General features: G+C 37.6%; 1 protein-coding gene across 3 annotated transcripts in view; it reads right to left on the bottom strand.

Moving 5' to 3' along the window:
* Window positions 1-22,955, bottom strand: part of LOC120856956 (calcium-transporting ATPase type 2C member 1) — a 157,299-nt gene that overhangs the window by 66,623 nt on the left and 67,721 nt on the right. For 2 of the 3 annotated variants that reach the window (XM_040232466.1, XM_040232481.1), the window contains 5 exons: window positions 11,094-11,204; window positions 9,694-9,810; window positions 5,929-6,018; window positions 3,674-3,709; window positions 54-115 (listed from right to left, as the gene is read on the bottom strand). In XM_040232466.1, coding sequence (XP_040088400.1) covers window positions 54-115; window positions 3,674-3,709; window positions 5,929-6,018; window positions 9,694-9,810; window positions 11,094-11,204 — 416 coding nt within the window. Of the gene's footprint in view, window positions 1-53; window positions 116-3,673; window positions 3,710-5,928; window positions 6,019-9,693; window positions 9,811-11,093; window positions 11,205-12,410; window positions 12,426-22,955 lie in introns of those variants that run through there. The other variant, XM_040232473.1, reaches the window with a different exon arrangement.

Raw genomic sequence — 22,955 nt, 5'->3', positions numbered from 1 at the left:
TTTAATTTCTACTTTTAAGAGTAGAAATCCGTTATCAGAAACAAGGATCATACCAATGGCATTCTGGTGGCATAAGTTTACTTAGTTCTTCAAGAGATTTTTCTGAACGATATTCCTATTAAAAAAAAAAGAATGTTAGTAAACAATATTTACAAAGAAATGCAATAAGCACATTCTTAAGAACACATGCTATGTTAGACTTAAACATTTACCTAAACCATTATTTTAACATTTCTCCAAATTTTTATCTTTTTGTTTACTTATACTCCCATGCAAACATGCGTGTCCTTTATTAAATAATGTTAAATTATAGGGGCCAAACAATCTAATTAAATATTCTCAATTCTATATTTCAATATTCAGTGTACAAACCTAAGGTCAAGTTACTGATAAAGTGAAGAAAACTAATATTAGTATAACCAAAGAGTATATAATTTTCATTCATTAAAAAGTTAAGATTACTGAGCCTCATAATTAAGATAATTTTACTTTCAGTGTTTAATGACCAAGGAAGTCAAACAATTAAATGCAAATAACACTGGCACTGAAGATTCACGCCATGGCAACTGTAAAGGTTTGTGAAATATGTCTGTGGGAGAAACATGAATTAAACAAGGAGTGAGACATGGCTGCCCTACCGCAAAAGACATGTTTCCCAAGACTCTGAATCACCCAAAGGGGAAATTCTCAGGAGCCCTAACTCTGTGAGGCTCAGTCTTCCTCCATCCATATAATCACAGCTGACAGAGACATCCTTCAACACACTATACTATTTAGTCCAACTTCCATGGACTGTCTCACCTCATGCAACGTCACTGCTATTTTTGTCTCATTCTGCACTAAGTACACCAACTTTTTGATCTAAGGTTAAAAAGGAGGAGAAGGCGTAGGGAGAGTAATGGAAGTGAAAGTTGGGGTGGGGGGAGTTCTGAAATGACTGCAGTGCTAGCACTAATCAAAACTGCACATCCATCACAAACATTTTCAAATAGAAAATGCAAAGCTATATAAGAATAACTTAGAAATAAATCTGTCTTTACTACTAAGACAAGAGGAACAAATGTGAGAGCACAGTAAATCTGTAAATATAAAAACCACAAGACACCCAGTGCAATATACAGCATAAGGAACATTATAATCTTGTATGGGGACAGATAGTTACTAGACTTATCACGGTGATCACTTCATAAGGCATGCAAGCATCAAATCACTATGTAGGGCACCTGAAACTAACAACATCGTATGTTAACTATACCTCAATTTAAAAAAAAATTACAGACACCCTTCCCCTAACCATACCAAGGATATTAAGGAGTTTAGAAAGTTTTCCAAAAATTCCATAAAAGGCTAGAAAATACTCACCAGTCCTAGATCCTAGTCATGTAAGACATAAAAGCTGCCCAATCTTTACCTCCCTCTTTAAACTTCTTAGCATTTACTCCCTACAACTACAAAGTGAAGTCGCTCAGTCGTGTCCGACTCTTTGCGATCCCGTGGACTGTAGCCCACCAGGCTCCTCCGTCCATGGGATTCTCCAGGCAAGAGTACTGGAGTGGGTTGCCATTTCCTTCTCCAGGAGATCTTCCCGACCCAGGGATCGAACCCAGGTCTCCCTCATCGTAGGCAGATGCTTTAACCTCTGAGCCACCAGGGAAGCCCCTATATCAAAATGATCCTTCAACATACCACCAAAAACTAGACAGCCATCTCAAATGAACACCTAAAAGTTAAATTGTAAATTTATTGTAAAGGCAGCATCAATATGTAATTATATAGAACAATTAGCTATTTTTATGGCTCCAAGCAGGTATAAGAGGGATGGGAAATGGAGATTAGAAAGGATAGTGGAGTCAGATATAAACATTAAAGGACTATAAAAAGCACTCTTCGAAAATATAGGTAAATACACAAACATAAATAATACTAAAAAACAAAGACTTTCTGAAAGATTTCTGACAGTTTTCTGACAAAGCATTAATATAAATTCAACAAGGAGTAAATAAGACCCATGTAGAGAGGATTTTTAATTGTTACTTGTAGAATATTTTGTTCTGTCATAAGCACATTTGGGGAAAAGGCTCACATCTGCATAAAAAAATCAAAACTGCCAATCTGAAACTGGGCTTTTCATAAATGTTTCAATTTGTTCTTGAGTTTTCCTTCAAACGGACCTATCATAAAGATACTTGGCAGACGGTTTCAGCCATTAAGATTTAAGGTGTGCAACACCATTTTTAGTAAAAGTCCATACAATGTTAAAATCGTCATTTTGTGGAACTTTTTTTGAGGGTGGGAATTATTTACCAAGCTACTAAGGTCTTCGATTTTGTTGTTGTTTAGTCACTAAGTCATGTCCAACTCTTCTGCAATCCTATGGACTGGAGCCCGCCAGGCTCCTCCGTGGGATTTCTCAGGCGAGACTCCTGGAGTGGGTTGCCACTTCCTTCTCCAGGGCATCCTCCCGACCCAGAGACCAAACCTGCGTCTCCTGCACTGGCAGGCGTATTTTCTACCAGTGAGTCACCAGGTAAGCCCATAAGGTCTTCCATACAAAATGATAATTCTGTAGAATTCTTATGAAGCAAGCCACTCCACACATCTGTAGCACTACTAGTGATGCAAAGGCATTCCAGCTACTGGTCCAATGGATCGGTCATACCATGCAAATGACCATGAATGAGACCCAGACGGGAATGACCTCTGCTAAACTAGCCCTCAACCTGCCTTAAGGTAATTTTTATGTTAAAACATAAAAGAGCATTTCCTACATACAGGATCCCTGATGGTGTACTAATGCAACTCACAAAGTTGTTGCAGATAATCTGATTCCAACCGGCTTTTTTACACTGGGTGGCTATAAAACAAATTACTAAATTAGAGATTATCACAGGACACCTGGATGATGACAGGAAATAACCAAGGAATATATCACAGATGTGAAAATAACCACAGCCACTTAAACTATGCTCTTTCGATTATAAACATGAACTTCAAATGACATATTACAGTTTTCCTTAAACTAGAATAATTCTTCTAGTTTTATTAACGGTGCTTCAAATTTTTAACCATCAAATGACACCTGCCAACACTGTTCTAAAACCTGCAGAAGTTATCAGATATTTAAAGAAACATAAAACTAAGCCCATGTTTTTATTTATGTCTACACTAGTCAATCGAAATTCAGACATTATCTCTACATTATTAATTTTTTTAAACAGGGTTCCTTTTCATAAATTTTCTTTACTGTCTCAGTGCCTGTGCTGAATGGGGAAGTTTGATCCAGATCAGAATATCCCTTCCATAGATGAACAAAGAGTTTGAACCCTGACCCAATTTTTTAACTGGAAAAAATTTAAAAGTCTATTGCTGGATTTTATTTCTATTTCTGTACTTTTTGTTTCCATCTGCTTCAGTTAACTTTAAATAGAAACACCATCAAATAGAAAACTAAATTTTCTTCATGCCACTGCCTAAATCAAAGCAGTAGTGTTGGTTCCACAAACTTCCTTTAAGAGTTATTGTTTCTGAAATTATTTCAAAAACATAGAGCAAATTATTCTGAACAACATACCCATCCCCCAATAATTAAACATTTTAACATAAACCAACTTGATTTTTTGAAGCAATTAACTAAAATACCATTTTATAATGTTATCAAAATGGACTTACTCACCTGAACAAAGGCGACCGTAACAACGATAAGTATTGCCTAAACGAAACAAAGAAACAAGTTTTTTAAATCAGACACTGAAGCTTCTGAAATAATTATTAAATCATATTTTGTTTTTCTGACTCTATCTGCAGCCCCAAGACACCAGACACCAAGCACAGGACAGCCAGGGAAGGAACCACAATTCTGCCTTGAGGCCTAGGGGTGGAAAAACCCACAGCTGACAGGAGTCTGCCTCCCCGGGATTGCTTCTTAAATGCTCTGATCTCAGGATCCCTTTACAATCTGAGGACCAGCTTTCATTTATGTGACTAATAGCTACTGATATTTACCATATTAAATACTTCTTTAATTACTGGGTTTTAACTTCCACTTTCATCTAAAAAACATAAGTGCATTATATGTTAACACGTACAATATTTCTTATGAAAAACTCTTTTGCAATCCCACAGATTGTGGCCAACCAGGCTCCTCTGTCGATGGAACTTCCCAGCAAGAATACTGGAGTGGGTTACCATTTCCTTCTCCAGAGGATCTTCCCGACTCAGGGATCAAACTCATGTCTCCTGAATTGGCAGGTAGATTCCTTACCACTGAGCCACCAGGGAAGCCCTATGAAAAATATATCACTCCCCAAAATTGTGAGAAAAGTGGCAGTGTTTTCAATTTTTCCATCTTTGGTGTCTGCTTTAATACTGGGTTGGCCAAAAAACTCACTGGGGTTTTTCCATTCTATCTGCTTCTGCATTTAATTTATTGACATATGTTAATTTGGCTAAAGTATATGAAAAAAATTCAGCCTCATACAGATACTGTTGGAAAGGGAGGAGTTTATTTTAAAAGCCTTTCAAATAATTGTGGTTTTTATTCTTAGCTACTACACCAAAATTAGACAACTGCTAGTAACTTTAAAAGTAATTTGCAATGTAGAATCTAAAAGTAAATCAGTGAACTTTTCATAGTCTGTTATATTAGAATCAGTCTCCTTACTATTGTGAATGAATATTTTGTATCATCATGCACAGGTCATTTAGAAAAGGTTGATTCACTGGGTTATTCAAATCTTCCAAGTGTTGACACATTTTATAATTGTTCAAAAAAAATCACATTCACTGAAATCACTACTGATCTCATTAGAATAAGGTCTTAAAATAGGGGAGCTATCCAGCATAAAAATTTTGCAAAGTTCTAGTTACTACTGAAAGCTTGAAGTTTACCATTGGTAACAAATTCTGTCAGTTGTTTCTCTTGTAGTGAAAGGTTATTTCACTCACTTTCAAAAAAAAGTATGCCAATTATTCAAGTCTTAATACCCATAGTTCGTGTATCAGTCATTCTTTGGAGTAAAAGGCTAGTTCACTTCAGCACACAACCTTTCCTTGGGACAATCACCATACTTCAATCAGTACTTCCTATTTCATCACACAGAACAGTAAAAACATATATACTTAAGGATCAAGATTTAGTAAAATTATTTTTTACTGTTTTATCGAAAACATTACTAAGAGAAACAGTGAAAGAAAACAGTAAGTACTAGATAGTTTACTAGATAGGTGGCCCTATCTTGAGGCAGACCAAATGGTTTTACCCACATCACTTTTGTTCCATTAATGCAAATGTCTATAGCAAAAAGACAAATAACATTTTAGCTTTATGAAAGTAGTTTTGGCCTCACATGCTCCCTAAAAGAATCTCATAGACTTCCAGGAGTCCACAAGCAAAAGCTGGAGACTTTGAAGCTCTGTGTTCATTTCTCCTGTGCAGTTAAGCAAAACACACTTGCTTTAATCAATGCCTAGACTTACTATAAATTTTTATACTACAATGAAGCAGAGGGCAAGAAAAAAAAAAGATGAAAACTAGAATAACCTAGCTGGAGAGAACAAAATCTTACATAGTAAATATACAGTGCATTGTTAAATATTTTTAATTTCAAAAATGTCAGGCTTCAGTTCACAACTAGTCAAACATATTCTGAATTGGAAAGTAAAAGAAATTAAATATTTAATTGGAAAATTATTATAAAATGTTTCACATCCATGAAATTATCAGGTTTTTAAATAATTCCCAAGGGTGCGAATCACAGACCCTTGAACATTACTTGAGATCACTGCAACTAAAACCAGAATCTAAAAAAAAAAAAAAAAGGCAAACCTGAAGAAAACAGTAAGGCATCCCTCAATTCATATTCTAAAATAAAAGCCAATCCTAATTTATACAATTAACTAACAATTTAAAAATACATATATTTTTCTTACCACAGTGATACTGACAGCATCATCAAACTGATGCATTAAAACACTGATGACTGCAGAAGCCAGAAGCAGCATGATAAGGGGATTTTTAAACTGAAAGTGAAAACAAACAGCAATTCAACAGTTTTGCATGAATGACAGTTGTATACCATCACAACAAAAGCCTTAAAAAAAGAAAACAACTATCAGGGCATTACTATGTAAAACTAAGAATTGACCAATTCTTAGAATACACATGTATTTTTAGTATTTATTAATTTAACCAATAAGCTGTTCTGAATCTCTACTGGGTCTAGAATAAATGGAAAATGACTTTTATAAAGATTTATATTAAGCACTGGTTAGAATACCTAAATTATGAACTTCAAACACTCTCATCATTCCTATATTTTAAGTAAATGGGCATAAATTACAATTCTGTGGTTGACCCACCCACCATAGGAACAACCAGACCCCACCCACCAGTGCAACTAAGAGCATACAGTAAGATCCTCGCCACAGAAGCTGAATATTTTCCCAACACTGTTTCCCTGACATCTAGCTAGCAGAGACAACAGTATCTAAAGAAATAAAAACCACAGTACCAACTCAATCAAGAAGCTCTTAAAACAAACAAGCATCAGAACAACCCCAAATCCTTCCAGTTGGACATCCCAGTTAAACGTCAGAGCTCTGTTGCTGGAGTGCCTTCCTCTGATGAAACGCTCCCAATAGCCGTCAAAGCTGCAAGGTGACTTTGCAAAGAATCCGTCACGGCGGATAGCCTCAGCCTCTAGATATCATCAGCTCTTAACTTAGACACCACCGCCTCCTACTGCCTTTATGGTTCCATTCCCTGGCACAGCATCTACAGCTCTGCTTCACAGCAGAATCTTGAGAAGGGCTTCCAACAAATGTCCACTTTCACACCATAGCAATCAAATCAGAATCTCTGGGCACAAGACCCAGGTTTTAGCATTTTTAAAGCACTCCCCCAAGTGACTCTAATGCACAGAAGATTGGAAATCACTGCTCTAACAAAATAAAACTAAAACTGCAATGTGGGGGTCGACAAACCACACACAAACTGAGTCAGAATACCTGTGTTTGAATCCAATTCCTTAATTTTTTAAGCCCCAGAGGTGCTTCATCTACTAAAATACTACCTTTTACTAAAAACTGTGTAAGGATTAACCAAGAATGTGTATTAAAGCACTGTGTATACTATAAAACCCGCCAACATTAGCTGTTATTATCACACTCTGAAAGCAAGGTTCACAATCATTTTATTTGCCCCTAAAAAAGCTGTGCTGTGGTACTAAGGACACTACCTGATAGATGGCAGGCTCTAGACAAATGTCTGTAGAACAACAAAGATGCTGTTCTCTGTAGAGGAGTGGAGTCACTCAGTGCTTTATGATTAACAACTGACAGTTAATGCTAATTACTGCTTAGCAATAATTAACAGCATTAATAATTAATGCTAATTATTACTTGACTATATTACAGGCACTATATTTCATCTCATTCTCACAGCAATACCATGATGCAAGTACTCCGACTTTGAAACAGGATCAAGAAAGTAAAACATTAAATCATATTACCCAGTGATAAGTCAAATCACTGTAATTTATAAATCCAGAATAAACTTCTGAAGTTCTGGATGATGTGGAAATACGATAAAGGTGAGAATACAAAAATACATATAAAAAATATTCCATTAAAAACAAGATGGACACAAAGTTCGTCCCTAAAAATTCAGTTTTTCTACTTTAGACAAATTCATTTAACAACATGGTAAATTTTGCTTCATTAACAAGCAAGCCCCCTTAGAAAAGTTAAACATAGACCTTTTTAAAAAAATAATCTGAAAATTAGAAGGCATTACAAAGTTTCTTTACTAAAAAGAATCTGTTTGACAAACTAACTCTACTAGCTAAAAATTGGCCACAGGAAGTTTGTAGCTTTTCACTAACATGCTTATTATCAAGATAAGAAAAATCATACAGCAAATCTTTCTGAAAAGATTAAAATATTAATAAAATATAATAGGTTGGTGCAAAAGTAAATGCAGTTTTACACTGCTTAACTTTGCCATTTGATTTTGGAATACATTCTTAAATAAATGTGGTTATGTTATACATCATTTTAATGCACATTTCACTTTGTTTTTCTGCCAATGACTTATTACTTGCTGTTTATTTTAGACTAGGGAAATGATGTTAGACAAAAAGCAAATTCGAGCAATTTTCTTGAGTTCAAAATGTAAAGCAGAGGAGATAGCGCACAACATCAGTGACGCATTTGACCCAAGAACTGCTAATGAATGTACAGTGCAGTGGTGGATCAAGAAGTTTTGCAAAGGAGACAAGATCCTTGAAGGTGAGGAGCACAGTGACTGGTCATGAGAAGCTGACAACGACCAACTGAGAGGATCATTACAGGTGACCCTACACAAGAAATTGCCACAGAACTCAACACTGACCATTCTACGGTCATGCAGCATTTGAAGCAAATTGGAAAGGTGAAAAAACTCCGTAAGTGGGTGCCTCATGAGCTGACGGCAAATCAAAAAACCATTATTTTGAAGTGCCGTCTTCTCTTTTATGCAATGAAAATACACCATTTCTTGATCTGACTGTGATGTGTAACAAAAAGCGGATTTTATATGACAACTGGCAACAATCAGCTCAGTGATGGACCAAGAAGAAACCACCAGGGAAGCCACAAGAAACTCCAAAGCACTTCCCAAAGCCAAACTCAGACCAAAACAAGGTCACGGTCACTGTTTGCTGGTCTGCTACAGGTATGACTCACTACAGCTTTCTGAATCCTGGCGAAACCAGTACATCTGAGAAGCATGCTCAGCAAATCCATGAGACACACCAAAAACCACAATGCCTAAAGCCAGCATCTGTCAAAAGAAAGGGCCCAATTTTTCTGCACACCACCAGCCGACCTCACAGTACGCAACCAACAAACACTTCAAAAGTTGAACAAATTAGGCTACAAAATTTTGCCTCATCCGCCATATTCACCTGACCACTCATCAACTGACGACACTTCTTCAAGCATCTCAACAAGTTTCTGAAGGACAAATGCTTCCACAACCAGCAGGAAGGAGAAAACGCTTTCCAAGAGTTTGTCAAATCCCAAAGCATAGATTTTTATGTTACAGAATAAACAAACTTATTTCTCATTGAAAAAAATGTGTTGATTGCAATAGTTCCTATTCTGATTAATAAAGATGTGTTTGAGCCTAGTTATAATGATTTGATATTCACAGTCTGAAACCGCAATTACTTTTTCACCAACCTAATAATTTAAAATAGCTATTTTCTATTGATAGCTACTATCTCCTAAGATTATTATCTCCATTTTCTAGTTAAGACTCAGAGGATAATAAGGTACACACAAGCTATTAATAGTAATAAAGAAAGGTGGAATTTGTAACCAGGCAGTCTGGATTCAAATGACCTTTTGCTAATTTTCTAGACTAGTCATATTACTTTAAAAAATACTAGCATTTCTATAATAAAATATATATATAAGACACTTCCAAAGGAAACTACTACTATCACCTCCATGTGATATAAGCCCTTAAAGATTTACACACTAAAAATTATAGAAATTCCAACCCAATAGTAAACTCTAACCAATGAAACAAGTTAGTTAAAAAAAATTTTTTTTAATATTATTTCATTTCTCCATAAATAACTTCACAAAAGTAAAAAACTACATTAACAAAAATACATGTAAACTACACAGCATGAGAAAATAAAAATATACCTGAGAAATATACTTCTTCCATAGTGGCTCATCTTCACTGATATCAAACTCATTCCAGCCATGGAAGGCTCTCCTATGACTTACTTCACATTTGTTTAGACCATTCTGAAGATCAGCCTATGAGATTTTATATATAAAAGTTACTGAAAATATTAGCAGAAAACAAAGGATAAAACACAAAAAAGTACATATGTATGGTCATATTTATAGGAACTTCTGTGACAATCAAAATTAATCTATGGGGACAAAGCATATCAGTGACTGCCTGGGGCCAAGAGCAATGGAAGGATTAGCTACAAACAAAACACGTGGAATCTATTTAGAGTGATGAAAATTTTCTACATCTTCATTGTGATGATGGCTATATGTGCCAAAATGCAAGTGTATATTTAATGACTACATTGTAGTCTATATAAATTAAACCTCAATAAAAAATGTTAATGTAAGCAACTAGATTAATAAACAAAAAATTATGATTTTTATGTGGAAAGAGGAGTAACACAAAAGTGACAATGTACAGAAAGCAAATTGTAAGTACATTTTAACTAGTTTTCTTGGTTCCCATTGTTGTCTTACTGTCTTCTAAAGTTAGTTTCTCCAAAATATTATGCATCTTTCTTGTTCTCTGAGCCTATCAAAACTGAGGTTGGTATTACCTTTTGTTCTTAGACTGTACATTTATTCCAAGGAGAAAATCTGCGGCTCCTAAATTACTGAAAATAATGAAGTTAAGTCCTCAAACACCACCTACATTCTTCAGTCACTACCTCTCATGACTTGTTATTTGAAACTACCATTAAAGAATTAAATTACTTGCATCTCTGAAGTAGTTTCTCTGATCAAAAGCTTTATAATAGAGGTCAATAACAGAGTCTTGTGATACCTAAATATGTTTAGAGTAAGTGGCTTTAAAACAAGAGTATAAAAAAAAAAAAAAAAAAAAACAAGAGTATAAATACAACCCGCCCCCAAAAAACCTTAAAAAAAAGGCGGGGGTTGGGGGTATGCAATGCTTTTAATGACATCATTAAAATATATGAATTCTGAAGAGAAAATTTTAAATATTCTTTTCCTCGTGTTTCATTAGACTGTGAAAAACTAGGAAGAGACTGAATTACATAAGCAAAATTTATTCGCAGTTCTGAACTTATATTTAGCTTTTACAGTAGAAAACATAAAAAAGGATAAAACTCCTAACTCCACTTATGTTAATAATTAAACTGATCACTTTCCTAATCCAACTAATCCTCACATAGCAATAACAGTTTCCGAAACACTAATGATCCAGAGCTGCACCGTCCTATCAGGGAACACCTGCAGAACAGAAAATTCTACTAGATAGCACTTAGCTAAGTGGTTCATTCTACTACACACTCCCTTCCTCCCCACCAAGAACTTACTTGGAGAATGCTCGCAACTTCACTGACTGGTAATTCACTTGCTTTTTTTGATGTCAATACCGGAATCATTGTCTCATTTTCAGAATTAGGAATTTTTTGAAAACGTGCAACCTAGGAAACAAAACCAAAGGAAAAATATTTGCATATACTAAACAATTCTAACGCTGTCCAGAATAAATGAAAATTCATATGTTCCCAGAAATTTTTATCACAGTTAGAAAACAAATATTTTCAGACTAATAAAGAGTATCCAGTCCTATTAAGATAATTTTATACTAACATGCTATTCTAAAAAGCACATTTCAGAAAATAAGCTACCAGTGAAAGCTAGAACACAAAATAATTTTCATACTGCAAAAAAGGATGCTATTTCTACACCAAATTAATCAGTAAAAAGTAAAACAGATGTCCTGTCTAGCAGATTCCAATCGTTACACAGAGTCATAATCCTCTAAACTCATTATGTTTAACATGAGGTACAAGGAACAGCTAAGCTTGTTCCATTTTAACACTACTGTTGATCAGCTCATTTCTTAACTATCCAGACACCAGGCTACTCTGCCAAAGCACCGACACAGAACATGAGACTTATAGATCCATTCCCGAACTAGAGAAAATGGAAAGCAGAGAGACCAGACAAGCAGAGGACACATAGGTAGAGTGAAGGGACAAGCAGAATGAATCTTAGAGACGATGGTAACCATGACACCTACTTGAGTAGCTTCATAAACAAATATCTACAGAAAGTGTTTTAACACAGTTCTAGAAATAAATCCCCAGTCCACACTTCCTTGTAGACAAAGTTTTGAAGAAGTATGTGAAAAAGAGACAAAAGCTACACACTGAAACTTTAGAGAAGAAAACAATTCAGTTGCCTGCCCCACATCCACTGATTTAAACAATACTGAGAATGAAGTGATCATCTTAATGCCAAGACACAAATCTTTAAGCTATCAGGTGAAATGTTTTCAATCTTGAATAATCAACAAACTTAGGATAAAATATTCCCCTAAAGACAATTTTAAGACAACATATAAGGTCAAAGAATAATAATTTAAGTTTCTACTATCATAAAGGGTCACTATAGAGGCCTCTATTCATTAAAAAAAAAAAAAAAAGCTGTACTTACTCCAATAGTAAATACCAATAGCAATGTAAATAACTAAGTTTTGGAACAATCATATGCACGTTTTCTAATCCCACCTGTTACAAAGGCAATAAATATTTAAGTATTTTAAAGAAAAGACCATAACAATTTTTCCTTTAATGATTAGATATTAGTGACCAAAAATTCTTAAGAAACTGAAAACAGATTACCTTTCTCAACATGGTTATTTTACCTTGTGAAATAATTAAGAAGAATCAAATAGGTTTCCGTTGCCTGCAGTGACAATGAGATTAAGAAAATCTTTTATTTCTAAGGTTCATATATGTCAGTTTCTTCATATATGAGGATAAATAGTGCCTAAAGTTGTTTGAGGATTACATCCATTTATGGAGCATTCACCCAACTAGTAATAAGCACTGAAATAGCTGTTTTTCCCAAAACTAATATTTATATGTATATTCTCAATAATATAATGAGCTCAGTAAAGAAGCAAATCATTAAAGTTAATAAAGCTAGATTTGCAACAGTTCTTCTATTATATATATCACTACTCATAAAAACACTTTTTAAAAAGTTATCCTTTGGTATTTGATACATAAGTAGGGTCTATGTTGGAATACACTACATAAAACCCCTCAGGAGCATTACATGGGCCCAAAAGAGGTCAAAAGAAGGAAGTGAGACTATTTCATTTAATAAAGGATAAGATAACTCTCTAAATGTAAGAAAGGAAGAGGGCAACCCAAAACCAAAGGGTGACTTTACAGAAGACCAACATCAGACTTAGAAGGAAGAGTGCCCGATGCTAAGGATGGTGGCAGAGCTGGATGGCCATCCACGGTAAGAACCGGTTTCCACAACACAGAGGGGACAAAGCACAGAAAATTCTTGCTGAAAGGCAATGATGCTAACTGTATTTATGCTCCCTAGACTCCAGGTCAACTTACAACTATGAGATCATTAAGTTTTAATCCTATTATCTTTTTAAGCAAATGTTACTGACATTGACCAACTTTGATGGATTGTTAGTTATATAGATCATAGGAATATTTTATCAAAGCAAGATCCTCTATGACCCACCTACTACAGCAACGGAAATAAAAACAAAAGTAAACAAGTCAAACCTGGTTAAACTGAAAAGCTTTTGCACAGCAAAGGAAACTATAAGGTGAAAAGACATCCTTCACAATGGGAAAAAATAATAGCAAATGAAACAATGGATAAATGATTAATTTCCAAAATATACAAGCAGCTCATACAACTCAATACCAGAAAAACAAACAGCCCAATCAAAAAGTGGGGAAAAGAACTAAACAGACATTTTTCCAAAGAAGACATACAGACGGCTAACAAACATGAAAACACACTCAACATCGCTCATTATTAGAGAAATGCAAATCAAAACTACAATGATATCACCTCACCCCAGTAAGAATGGCCATCATCAAAAAGTCTACAAACAATAAATGCTGGAGAGGGTGTAGAGAAAAGGGAATGCTCTTGCACTGTTGGTGGGAATGTAAACTGATACAGCCATTATGGAAGATGGTATGGAGATTCCTTAAAAACCTAGGAATAAAATAAAACCACCACATGACTCAGCAATCCCACTCCTAGGCATATACCCTGAGGAAATCAAAATTGAAAAAGACACATGTATCCCACTGTTCACTGCAGCACTATTTACAATGGCTAGAACATGAAAGCAACCTAGATGTCCATCAACAGATGAATGGATAAAGAAGGTGTGGTACATATACACAATGGAATATTACTCAGACATAAAAGGAACTCCTTTGAGTCAGTTCTGATAAGGTGGATGAACCTAGAACCTATTATACAGAGTGAAGTGAGTCAGAAAAAGAAAGATAAGTATTGTATCCTAGTGCATATATATGGAATCTAGAAAAATGGTACTGAGGAATTTATATGTGGGGCAGCAATAGAGAGATAGACATGGAAAATCGACTTGTGGACATGGGGACATGAGAGAAGAGGGCAAGATGTATGGAAAGAGTAATATGGAAACTTACATTACCATGTGTAAAATAGACAGCGGATGGGAATTTGCCGTATGGCTCAGGAAATTCAAACAGAGGCTCTGTGTCAACCTAGAGGGGTGGGATGGGGAGGGAGATGGGAGGGAGGTTCAAAAGGCAGAAGATGTATGTATACCTATGGCTGATTCATGTAGAGGTTTGACAGAAAACAACAAAATTCTGTAAATCAATTATCCTTCAATTAAAAAAAAGAATATTTTAATTTGTTCATTACTCTTTCAACAAACATCTGCATTTATTGAGAATCTGACACTGTGCTCGGCCCTTAGAATTTAACAAAGAGCAAAATAAGGGGGAGGACAGTTGGAGGGAAGACAGACATTAACAAGAATAGCACAAAGGAAGAGAAACTGAAATAGTCACTAACACTGAGCCAAAGCCTAAATGACACCCAGCTGTGGATGTGTCTGATGGTGAAAGTAAAGTCTGATGCTGTAAAAAAACAATACTGCATAGGAACATTGGAATGTTAGGTCCATGAGTCGAGGTAAATTGGAAGTGGTCAAACAGGAGATAGCAAGAGTGAAGATCAACATTTTAGGATCACTGAACTAAACTGGATGGGAAAGGGTGAATTTAATTCAGATAACCATTATATCTACTACTGTGGGCAAGAATCCCTTAGAAGAAATGGAGTAGCCCTCATAGTCAACAAGAGTCCGAAATGCAGTACCTGGGTGCAATCTCAAAAATTACAGAATGACCTTGGTTCATTTCCAACGCAGAACATTCACCATCACAGTAATTCAAGTCTATGCTCCAACCACTACCGCCAAAGAAGCTGAAGCTAAATGGTTCTATGAAGACCTACAAGACCTTCCAGAACTAACATCAAAAAAAGGTGTCCTTTCCATCATAGGGGACTGGAATGCAAAAGCAGGAAGTCAAGAGATACCTGGAGTAGCAGGAAAGTTTGGCCACGGGGTACAAAATGAACAGGCAAAGGTTAACAGAATTTTGCCAAGAAAGCACACTGTCATAGCAAACATCTTCCAACGACATGAGGCAACTCATGGACATCACCAAATGGTTAACACTGAAATCAGATTGATTATATTCTTTCGAGACAAAGATGGAGAAGCTCTAAACAGTCAGCAAAAACAAGACTGGGAGCTGACTGTGGCTCAGATCATGACTTATTGCAAAATTCAGATTTGGAATTGAAGAAAGTAGGGAAAACCACTAGGCCATTCAAGTATGACCTAAATCAAATCCTCTACAATTATACAGTGGAAATGACAAATAAATTCAAGGGATTATATCTGATAGAATGCCTGAGGAACTATGGACGGAGGTTCATAACACTGTACAGGAAGTGGTGACCAAAACCATTCCCAAGAAAAAGAAATGCAAAAAAGGCAAAAGTTATCTGATGAGGCCTTACAAATAGCTGAGAAAAGAAGAGAAGCAAAAGGCAAAGGAGAAAGGGAAAGATACACCCATCTGAATCCAGAGTTCCAAAGAATAGCAAAGAGGTAAGAAAGCCTTAAGTGAACAATGCAAAGGAATAGAGGAAAACAATAGAATGGGAAAGACTAAAGATCTCATCAAGAAAACTGGAGATACCAAGGGAACATTTCATGCAAAGATGGACACAAGAAAGGACAGAAACGCAAGTACCTAGCAGAAGCAGAAGAGATTAAGAAGAGGTATGAATTCAAAGGACTGTACAAAAACGTCTTAATGATGTGGAAAACCACAATGCTGTGATTACTCACCTAGAACCAGACATCCTGGAGTGTAAAGTGAAGTGGGCCTTAGGAAGCATTACTACAAACAAAGCTAATGGAGGTGATGAAATTCCAGCAGAGCTGTTTCAAATCCTAAAAGATGATGCTATGAAAGTGCTGCACTCAATATGCCAGCAACTTTGGAAAACTCAGCAGTGGCCACAGCCCTGGAAAAGATCAGTTTTCATTGCAATCCCAAAGAAGGGTAACGCCAAAGAATCTTTAGACTACTGGACAATTGTACTCATTTCACATGTTAGCAAGGTAATGATCAAAATCTTTCACCCTAGGCTTCAACAGTATGTGAACCGTGAACTTCCAAATGTTCAAGCTGGATTTAGAAAAGGCAGAGGAACAAGAGATCAAATTGCCAACAAGCACTGAAGCACAGAAAAAGCAAAGGAATTCCTGAACAACACCTACCTCTGCTTCACTGACTATGCTAAAGCCTTTGACACTGTGGATCACAACAAACTGGAAAATTCTTCAAGAGATGGGAATATCAGACCACCTTATTTGCCCCCTGAGAAACCTGTATGCAAGGTCAAGAAGCAACAGTTAGAAATAGACATCGAACAAAAGACTGGTTCAAAATTGGGAAATGAGTACGTCAAGTCTGTATATTGTCACCCTGCTTACTTAATTTTTATGCAGAGTACATCATGAGAAATGCCAGGCTGGATAAATCACAAGCTGAAATCAAAATTGCTGGGATAAGTATCAATATCCTCAGATACGCAGATGACACCACCCTTATGGCAGAAAGTGAAGAGGAACTAAAGAACCTCTTGATGAAGATGAAAGAGAAGAGCGAAAAAGCAGGCTTAAAACTCAACATTCAAAAAACTAAGATAATGGTCCTATCACTTCATGGCAAATAGATGAGGAAAAAATGCAAACAGTGACAGACTTTATTTTCTTCATCTCCAAAATCAATGTAGATGGTGACTGAAGCCATAAAATTAAAAAATGCTTGCTCCTTGGAAGAAAAGCTATGACCAACCTAGACAGTGTATTAAAAAGCAGAGACATCATTTTGCCTACACAGGTCCGTATATTTAAAGCTATGGTTTTTCCAGCAGTCATGTATGGATGTAAGAGTTGGACCATAAGGACGGCTGAGGGCCGAAGAATTGATGCTTTAAAACTGTGATGCTGGACAAGACTCTTGAGAGTCCCTTGGACAGCAAGGAGATCAAACCAGTCAATCCTAAAGGAAATCAATTCTGAATATTCACTGGAAGGACTGATGCTGAAGCCGAAGCTCCAATACTTTGGCCACCTGATGGGAAGAGCTTACTCACTGGAAAATACCCTAAGGCCAGGCAAGACTGAAGGCAGCAGAAAGAGGAAACAGAGGACAAGATGGTTGGTTGGCATCACCAACTCAATGGACGTAAGTCTGGACGAACTCCAGTAGACAGTGAAGGACAGAGAAGCCTGCATATTGCAGTGCGTGGGGTCGCAAAGAGTTGGACACAACTGAGTGACCAAAAAACAACAAGAAGAAGGCTTCCCTGGTGGCTCACAGGGTAATGAGTCTCCCTGCAATGCAGGGACTTCAATCCCTGGGTCAGAAGATCCCCAGAGGAGGGAATAGCTACTCACGCCAGTATTCTTGCCTGGAGAATCCACACACAGAGCAGCCTGCTGGGCTATAGTCCATGGGCTCACAAAGAGTGAGACACAACTGCGTGATTAACACACACATACACGAAGGAGAAGTCCACAGCTAAGGGCATTTGCAAGCAGAGACATAAGGAACTCCAACCTAGGCAGGTAAGGTCTGATGAGGAAGTGATGCTTCTGGACCTGAGTGGCAAGAAGCTGCCTGAGGCAGGGGATGGTTAGAACAGAGGGAACTAAGCATGTGAGGAAGGGGGAGCACTGCGAGAGTGAGTCAGCATTCATCCACTCAGTCAATCAGATCCTTGACACATCATCAATGCTTATTATTCTTGCTCCTAGCGACACAAAAGTGACTGAAGAGGTAAGAACTCTGGCCTCGTGGAGCCACATACCAACAGGGAGCAAAGACCATGAATGATATGTTACACAATAAATGTTCTAGCGAACAAGAAAAGACGGATAAGCAGGGGAGTTGTTTCACTTTACATGAGGGGAGGTGGGACATGGCAGGGCACGAACCTTCCAGTAAGGTGATGCCATTTTTCAGGCAACTTCATAATTCCATCTTCCCAAAACTTTTTATCTTTTGAGAAAACGGAACTGAAATTTTTTCCATTAAGAGAATTTTTTAAAGACTGAAATAGAAATCTGAAGGTGCAACATCTGGTGAATACCATGGATGAATCAGAACATCTCCACCAAGATGTAACACTTTTTTTCCCCTGGTCATCAAAGAAACACGTTGTTCTGCACTATCTTGATAGAAGATTATGCATTTTCTGTTCACTAATTTCAGACATGTTTCACTCAGTGCTGTTTTCAGTTGGTCTAATTGGGAACAGTACTTGCTGCAATGAATCGTTTGGTTTTCCAGAAGGAGTTCATAACAGAGAACTCCCTTCCAATCCCATCACATACAACATCACCTTCTTTGGATGAAGACTGGCCTCTGCTGTGGTTGGTCATGGTTCATTTCATTTGCCCCATGGCCTCTTCCGTTCCACATTATTGTACAATACTCACTTTTCCTCACCCATCACAATTTGTTGTAAAAATGAAACATTTTCATTACAGTAGAGAACTGCATGAGGAAATAGTCAGGAAGGCTTTTTCCACTTGAGTGGAAAACAAACATGAAAGCAATTAACAAATTAACAAGCTGGACTTCTGGTTCAAGATGGCAGAGTAGAAAGACATGAGCTCATCCCCTCCTGCAAAAGCACCAGAAGTGCGACTAGCTACTAACAACTATCAACAGGAGGACACTGCTGCTGCTGCCAAGTCACTTCAGTCGTGTCTGATTCTGTGCAACCCTAGAGACGGCAGCCCACCAGGCTCCTCCATCCCTGGGATTCTCCAGGCAGGAACACTGGAGTGGGTTGCCATTTTCTTCTCCAATGCATGAAAGTGAAAAGTGAAAGAGAAGTCGCTCAGTCGTGTCTGACTCTTGGCGACCCCATGGACTGCAGCCTACCAGGCTCCTCCATCCATGGGATTTTACAGGCAAGAGTACTGGAGTGGGGTGCCATTGCCTTCTCTGGGAGGACACTGGAACCCACCAAAAAAAGATACTCCAAGTCCAAAGACAAAGAAGAAGCCGTAGTGAAATGGTGGGAGGAGTACAATCACAATAAAATCAAATACCATACTAGCTGGATGGGTGACCCCAAGACTAGAGAACAATAATACCAAAGAAGTTCTCATACTGTTGTAAAGGTTCTGCACCCCATGTCAGGCTTCTAAGCCTGCGGATCTGACAAAGGGACTGGCATTTCCCAGGGAATCTGGCCTTGAGTGTCAGCAGGATTTGATTACAGGACTTTCCAGGGACTGGGGAAAAAGAGACTCCAGTCTTGGAGGCACAAACAAAATTTTGCATGCACCAAGACCCAGAGGAGAGGAGCAGTGACCCCACAGGAGAATGAACCAAAACTACCTGCTAGTAGTTGGACAGCCCCCTGTGGAGACAAGGGTCGGGAGGGGCTCACCACAGAGACAGGGGGCACTGGAAGGTCCCACTTGGTGTAAAACCTCTTGGGAGTTCCCATTAAGCCTACCATAGAGACAACTCTACACATGGACATCACCAGATGATTAACACCGAAATCAGATTGATCATATTTTTTGCAGCCGAAGATGGAGAATCTCTATACAGTCAGCAAAAACAAGACAGGGAGCTGACTGTGGCTCAGATCATGAACTCCCTATCGCCAAATGCAGACTTAAATTGAAGAAAGCAGGGAAAACCACTAGACCATTCAGGTATGACCTAAATCAAATCCCCTATAATTATACAGTGGAAGCAACAAATAGATTCAAGGGCTCAGATTTGACAGACAGAGTGCCTGAAGAACTATGGATGGGGGTTCATGATATTCTACAGGAAACAGTGATCAAGACCATCCCCATGGAAAAGAAAGGCAAAAGGCAAAATGGCTGTCTGAGGAGTCCTTACAAATAGCTGAGAAAAGAAGAGAAGCTAAACACAAAGGAGTAAAGGAAAGATATATTCATCTGAAAGCAGAGTTCAAAAGACTTGCAAGGAGAGGTAAGGAAGCCTTCTTCAGAGATCAATGCAGAGACATAGAGGAAAACAACAGAATGGGAAAGACTAGAGAGCTCTTCAAGAAAATTAGAGATACCAAGGGAACATTTCATGCAAAGATAGGCAAAATAAAGGAAAGAAACATATGGACCTAACAGAAGCAGAAGATATTAAGAAAAGGTGGCAAGAATATACAGAAGAACTACACAAAAAAGATCTTAATGACCAGATAACCACAATGGTATGATCACTCACCTAGAGCCAGACAGCCTGGAATGTGAAGTCAGGTGGGCCTTAGGAAGCATCACGACGAACAAAGCTAGTGCAGGTGATGGAATTCCAGCTGAGCTATTTCAAATCCTAAAGGATGATGCTATGAAAGTGCTGCACTCAATGTGCCAACAAATTTGGAAAACTCAGCAGTGGCCACAGGATTGGAAAAGGTCAGTTTTCATTCCAATCCCAAAGAAGGGTAACGCCAAAGAATGTTCAAACTACTGCACAATTGCACTTATCTCACACGCTAGTAAAGTAATGCTCAAAATTTTCCAAGTGAGGCTTCAACAGTACATCAACCAAGAACTCCCAGATGTTCATGCTGGATGTAGAAAAGGCAGAGGAATCAAATATCAAATTGCCAACATCCGCTGGATCATAGAAAAAGCAAGAGAGTTCCAGAAAACCATCTACTTCTCCTTATTGACTAGGCCAAAGCCTTTGACTGTCAATTACAACAAACTGTGGAAAATTCTTCAAGAGATGGGAATACCAGACCTCCCCATAATGATGAACTAGATTTCTAGTTTGTCTTATATGCTAAATAGTAGCACTATTCATCCTGCTAAAAAATAGAAAGAGACTCTTTATAACAAATGGTGCTGGGACAACTGGCTAACCATACAAAAAAATAAAATAATGCTGTACCCCTCCTCACACCACATAAAAAAGTTAACTCAAATTGATCAAAGACTTAAATGTAAGAGCTTAAACTATAAAACTCTTAGAAGGCAAAAACTTAAATCTGCTTGATCACAATGCCATAGACATAACACAAAAAGTACAAGAAACAAGAAAAACTATAAAGTTTTATACTGCAAAGGACATCATCAAAAAAGTTATTTAAAAAGATAATTCACAAAATGGGGAAAAATAGCTGTAAGTCATTCATCTGTTAAGGGGTTTATATCTCAATAATTAAACTATTACAATTCAATAATAAAAGGACCAATAATCCAATTAAAAATGAGTAAAACATTTGAACATATATTCCTACAAAGAAGATACACAAATGAGCAATAAGCATGAGAGCTCCCTCAACACCATACAGTTCAGTTCAGTTGCTCACTCATGTCTGACTCTGCAATCCCATGAATCCCAGCAACCAGGTCTCCCTGTCCATCACCAACTACCAGAGTTTACCCAAACTCATGTCCACTGAGTCGTTGATGCCATCCAACTATCTCATCCTCTGTCTTTCCCTTCTCCTCCTGCCCTCAATCTTTCCTAGCATCAGGATCTTTTCAAATGAGTCAGCTCTCCGCATCAAGTAGCCAAAGTATTGGAGTTTCAGCTTCAACATCAGTCCTTCCAATGAACACCCAGAACTGTCTCCTTTAAAATGGACTGGTTGGATCTCCTTGCAGTCCAGGGAACTCTCAAGAGTCTTCTCCAACACCACAGTTCAAAAGCATCAATTCTTCAGTGCTCAGCTTTCTTCACAGTCCGACTCTCAAATCCATACATGACCACTGGAAAAACCATAGCCTTGACTAAACGGATCTTTGTTGGCAAAGTAATGTCTCTGTTTTTCAATATGCTATCTAGGTTGGTCATAACTTTTCTTCCAAGGAGTAAGAGGCTTTTAATTTCATGGCTGCAGTCACCATCTGTGATTTTGGAGCCCAGAAAAATGAAGTCTGACACTGTTTCCACTGTTTCCCCATCTACTTCCATGAAGTGATGGGACCGGATGCCATGATCTTCGTTTTCTGAATGTTGAGCTTTAAGCCAACTTTTTCACTCTCCACTTTCACCTTCGTCAAGAGGCTTTTTAGCTCCTCTTCACTTTCTGCCATAAGGGTGGTGTCATCTGCATATCTGAGGTTATTGATATTTCTCCCGGCAATCTTGATTCCAGCTTGTGCTTCTTCCAGCCCAGCGTTTCTCATGATGTACTCTGCATATAAGGTAAATAAGCAGGGTGACAATATACAGCCTTGATGTACTCCTTTTCCTATTTGGAACCAGTCTGTTGTTCCATGTCCAGTTCTAACTGTTGCTTCCTGACCTGCATACAGATTTCTCAAGAGGCAAGTCAGGCGCTCTGGTATTCCCGTCTCTTTCAGAATTTTCCACAGTTTATTGTGATCCACACCGTCAAAGGCTTTGGCATAGTCAATAAAGCAGAAGTAGATATTTTTTTGGAACTCTCGCTTTTTCCATGATCCAGTAGATGTTGGCAATTTTATCTCTGGTTCCTCTGTCTTTTCTAAAACCAGCTTGAAAATCAGGAAGTTCATGGTTCACATATTGCTGAAGCCTGGCTTCGAGAATTTTGAACATTACTTAACTAGCATGTGAGATGAGTGCAATTGTGCAGTAGTCTGAGCATTCTTTGGCATTGCCTTTCTTTGGGATTGGAATGATAACTGACCTTTTCCAGTCCTGTGGCCACTGCTGAGTTTTCCAAATTTTCACAGCATCACCTTTTAGGATTTGAAATAGCTCAAATGGAATTCCATCACCTCCACTAGCTTTGTTCGTAGTGATGCTTTCTAAGGCCCATTTGAA

This window comes from Oryx dammah, unplaced genomic scaffold (assembly GCF_014754425.2).
Source record: "Oryx dammah isolate SB20612 unplaced genomic scaffold, SCBI_Odam_1.1 HiC_scaffold_2, whole genome shotgun sequence".
In the NCBI taxonomy this organism is placed as follows: Eukaryota; Metazoa; Chordata; class Mammalia; order Artiodactyla; family Bovidae; genus Oryx; species Oryx dammah.
The sequence above is the reverse complement of the archived record's forward strand: the minus strand, read 5'-3'. Positions and strand labels throughout refer to the sequence as shown.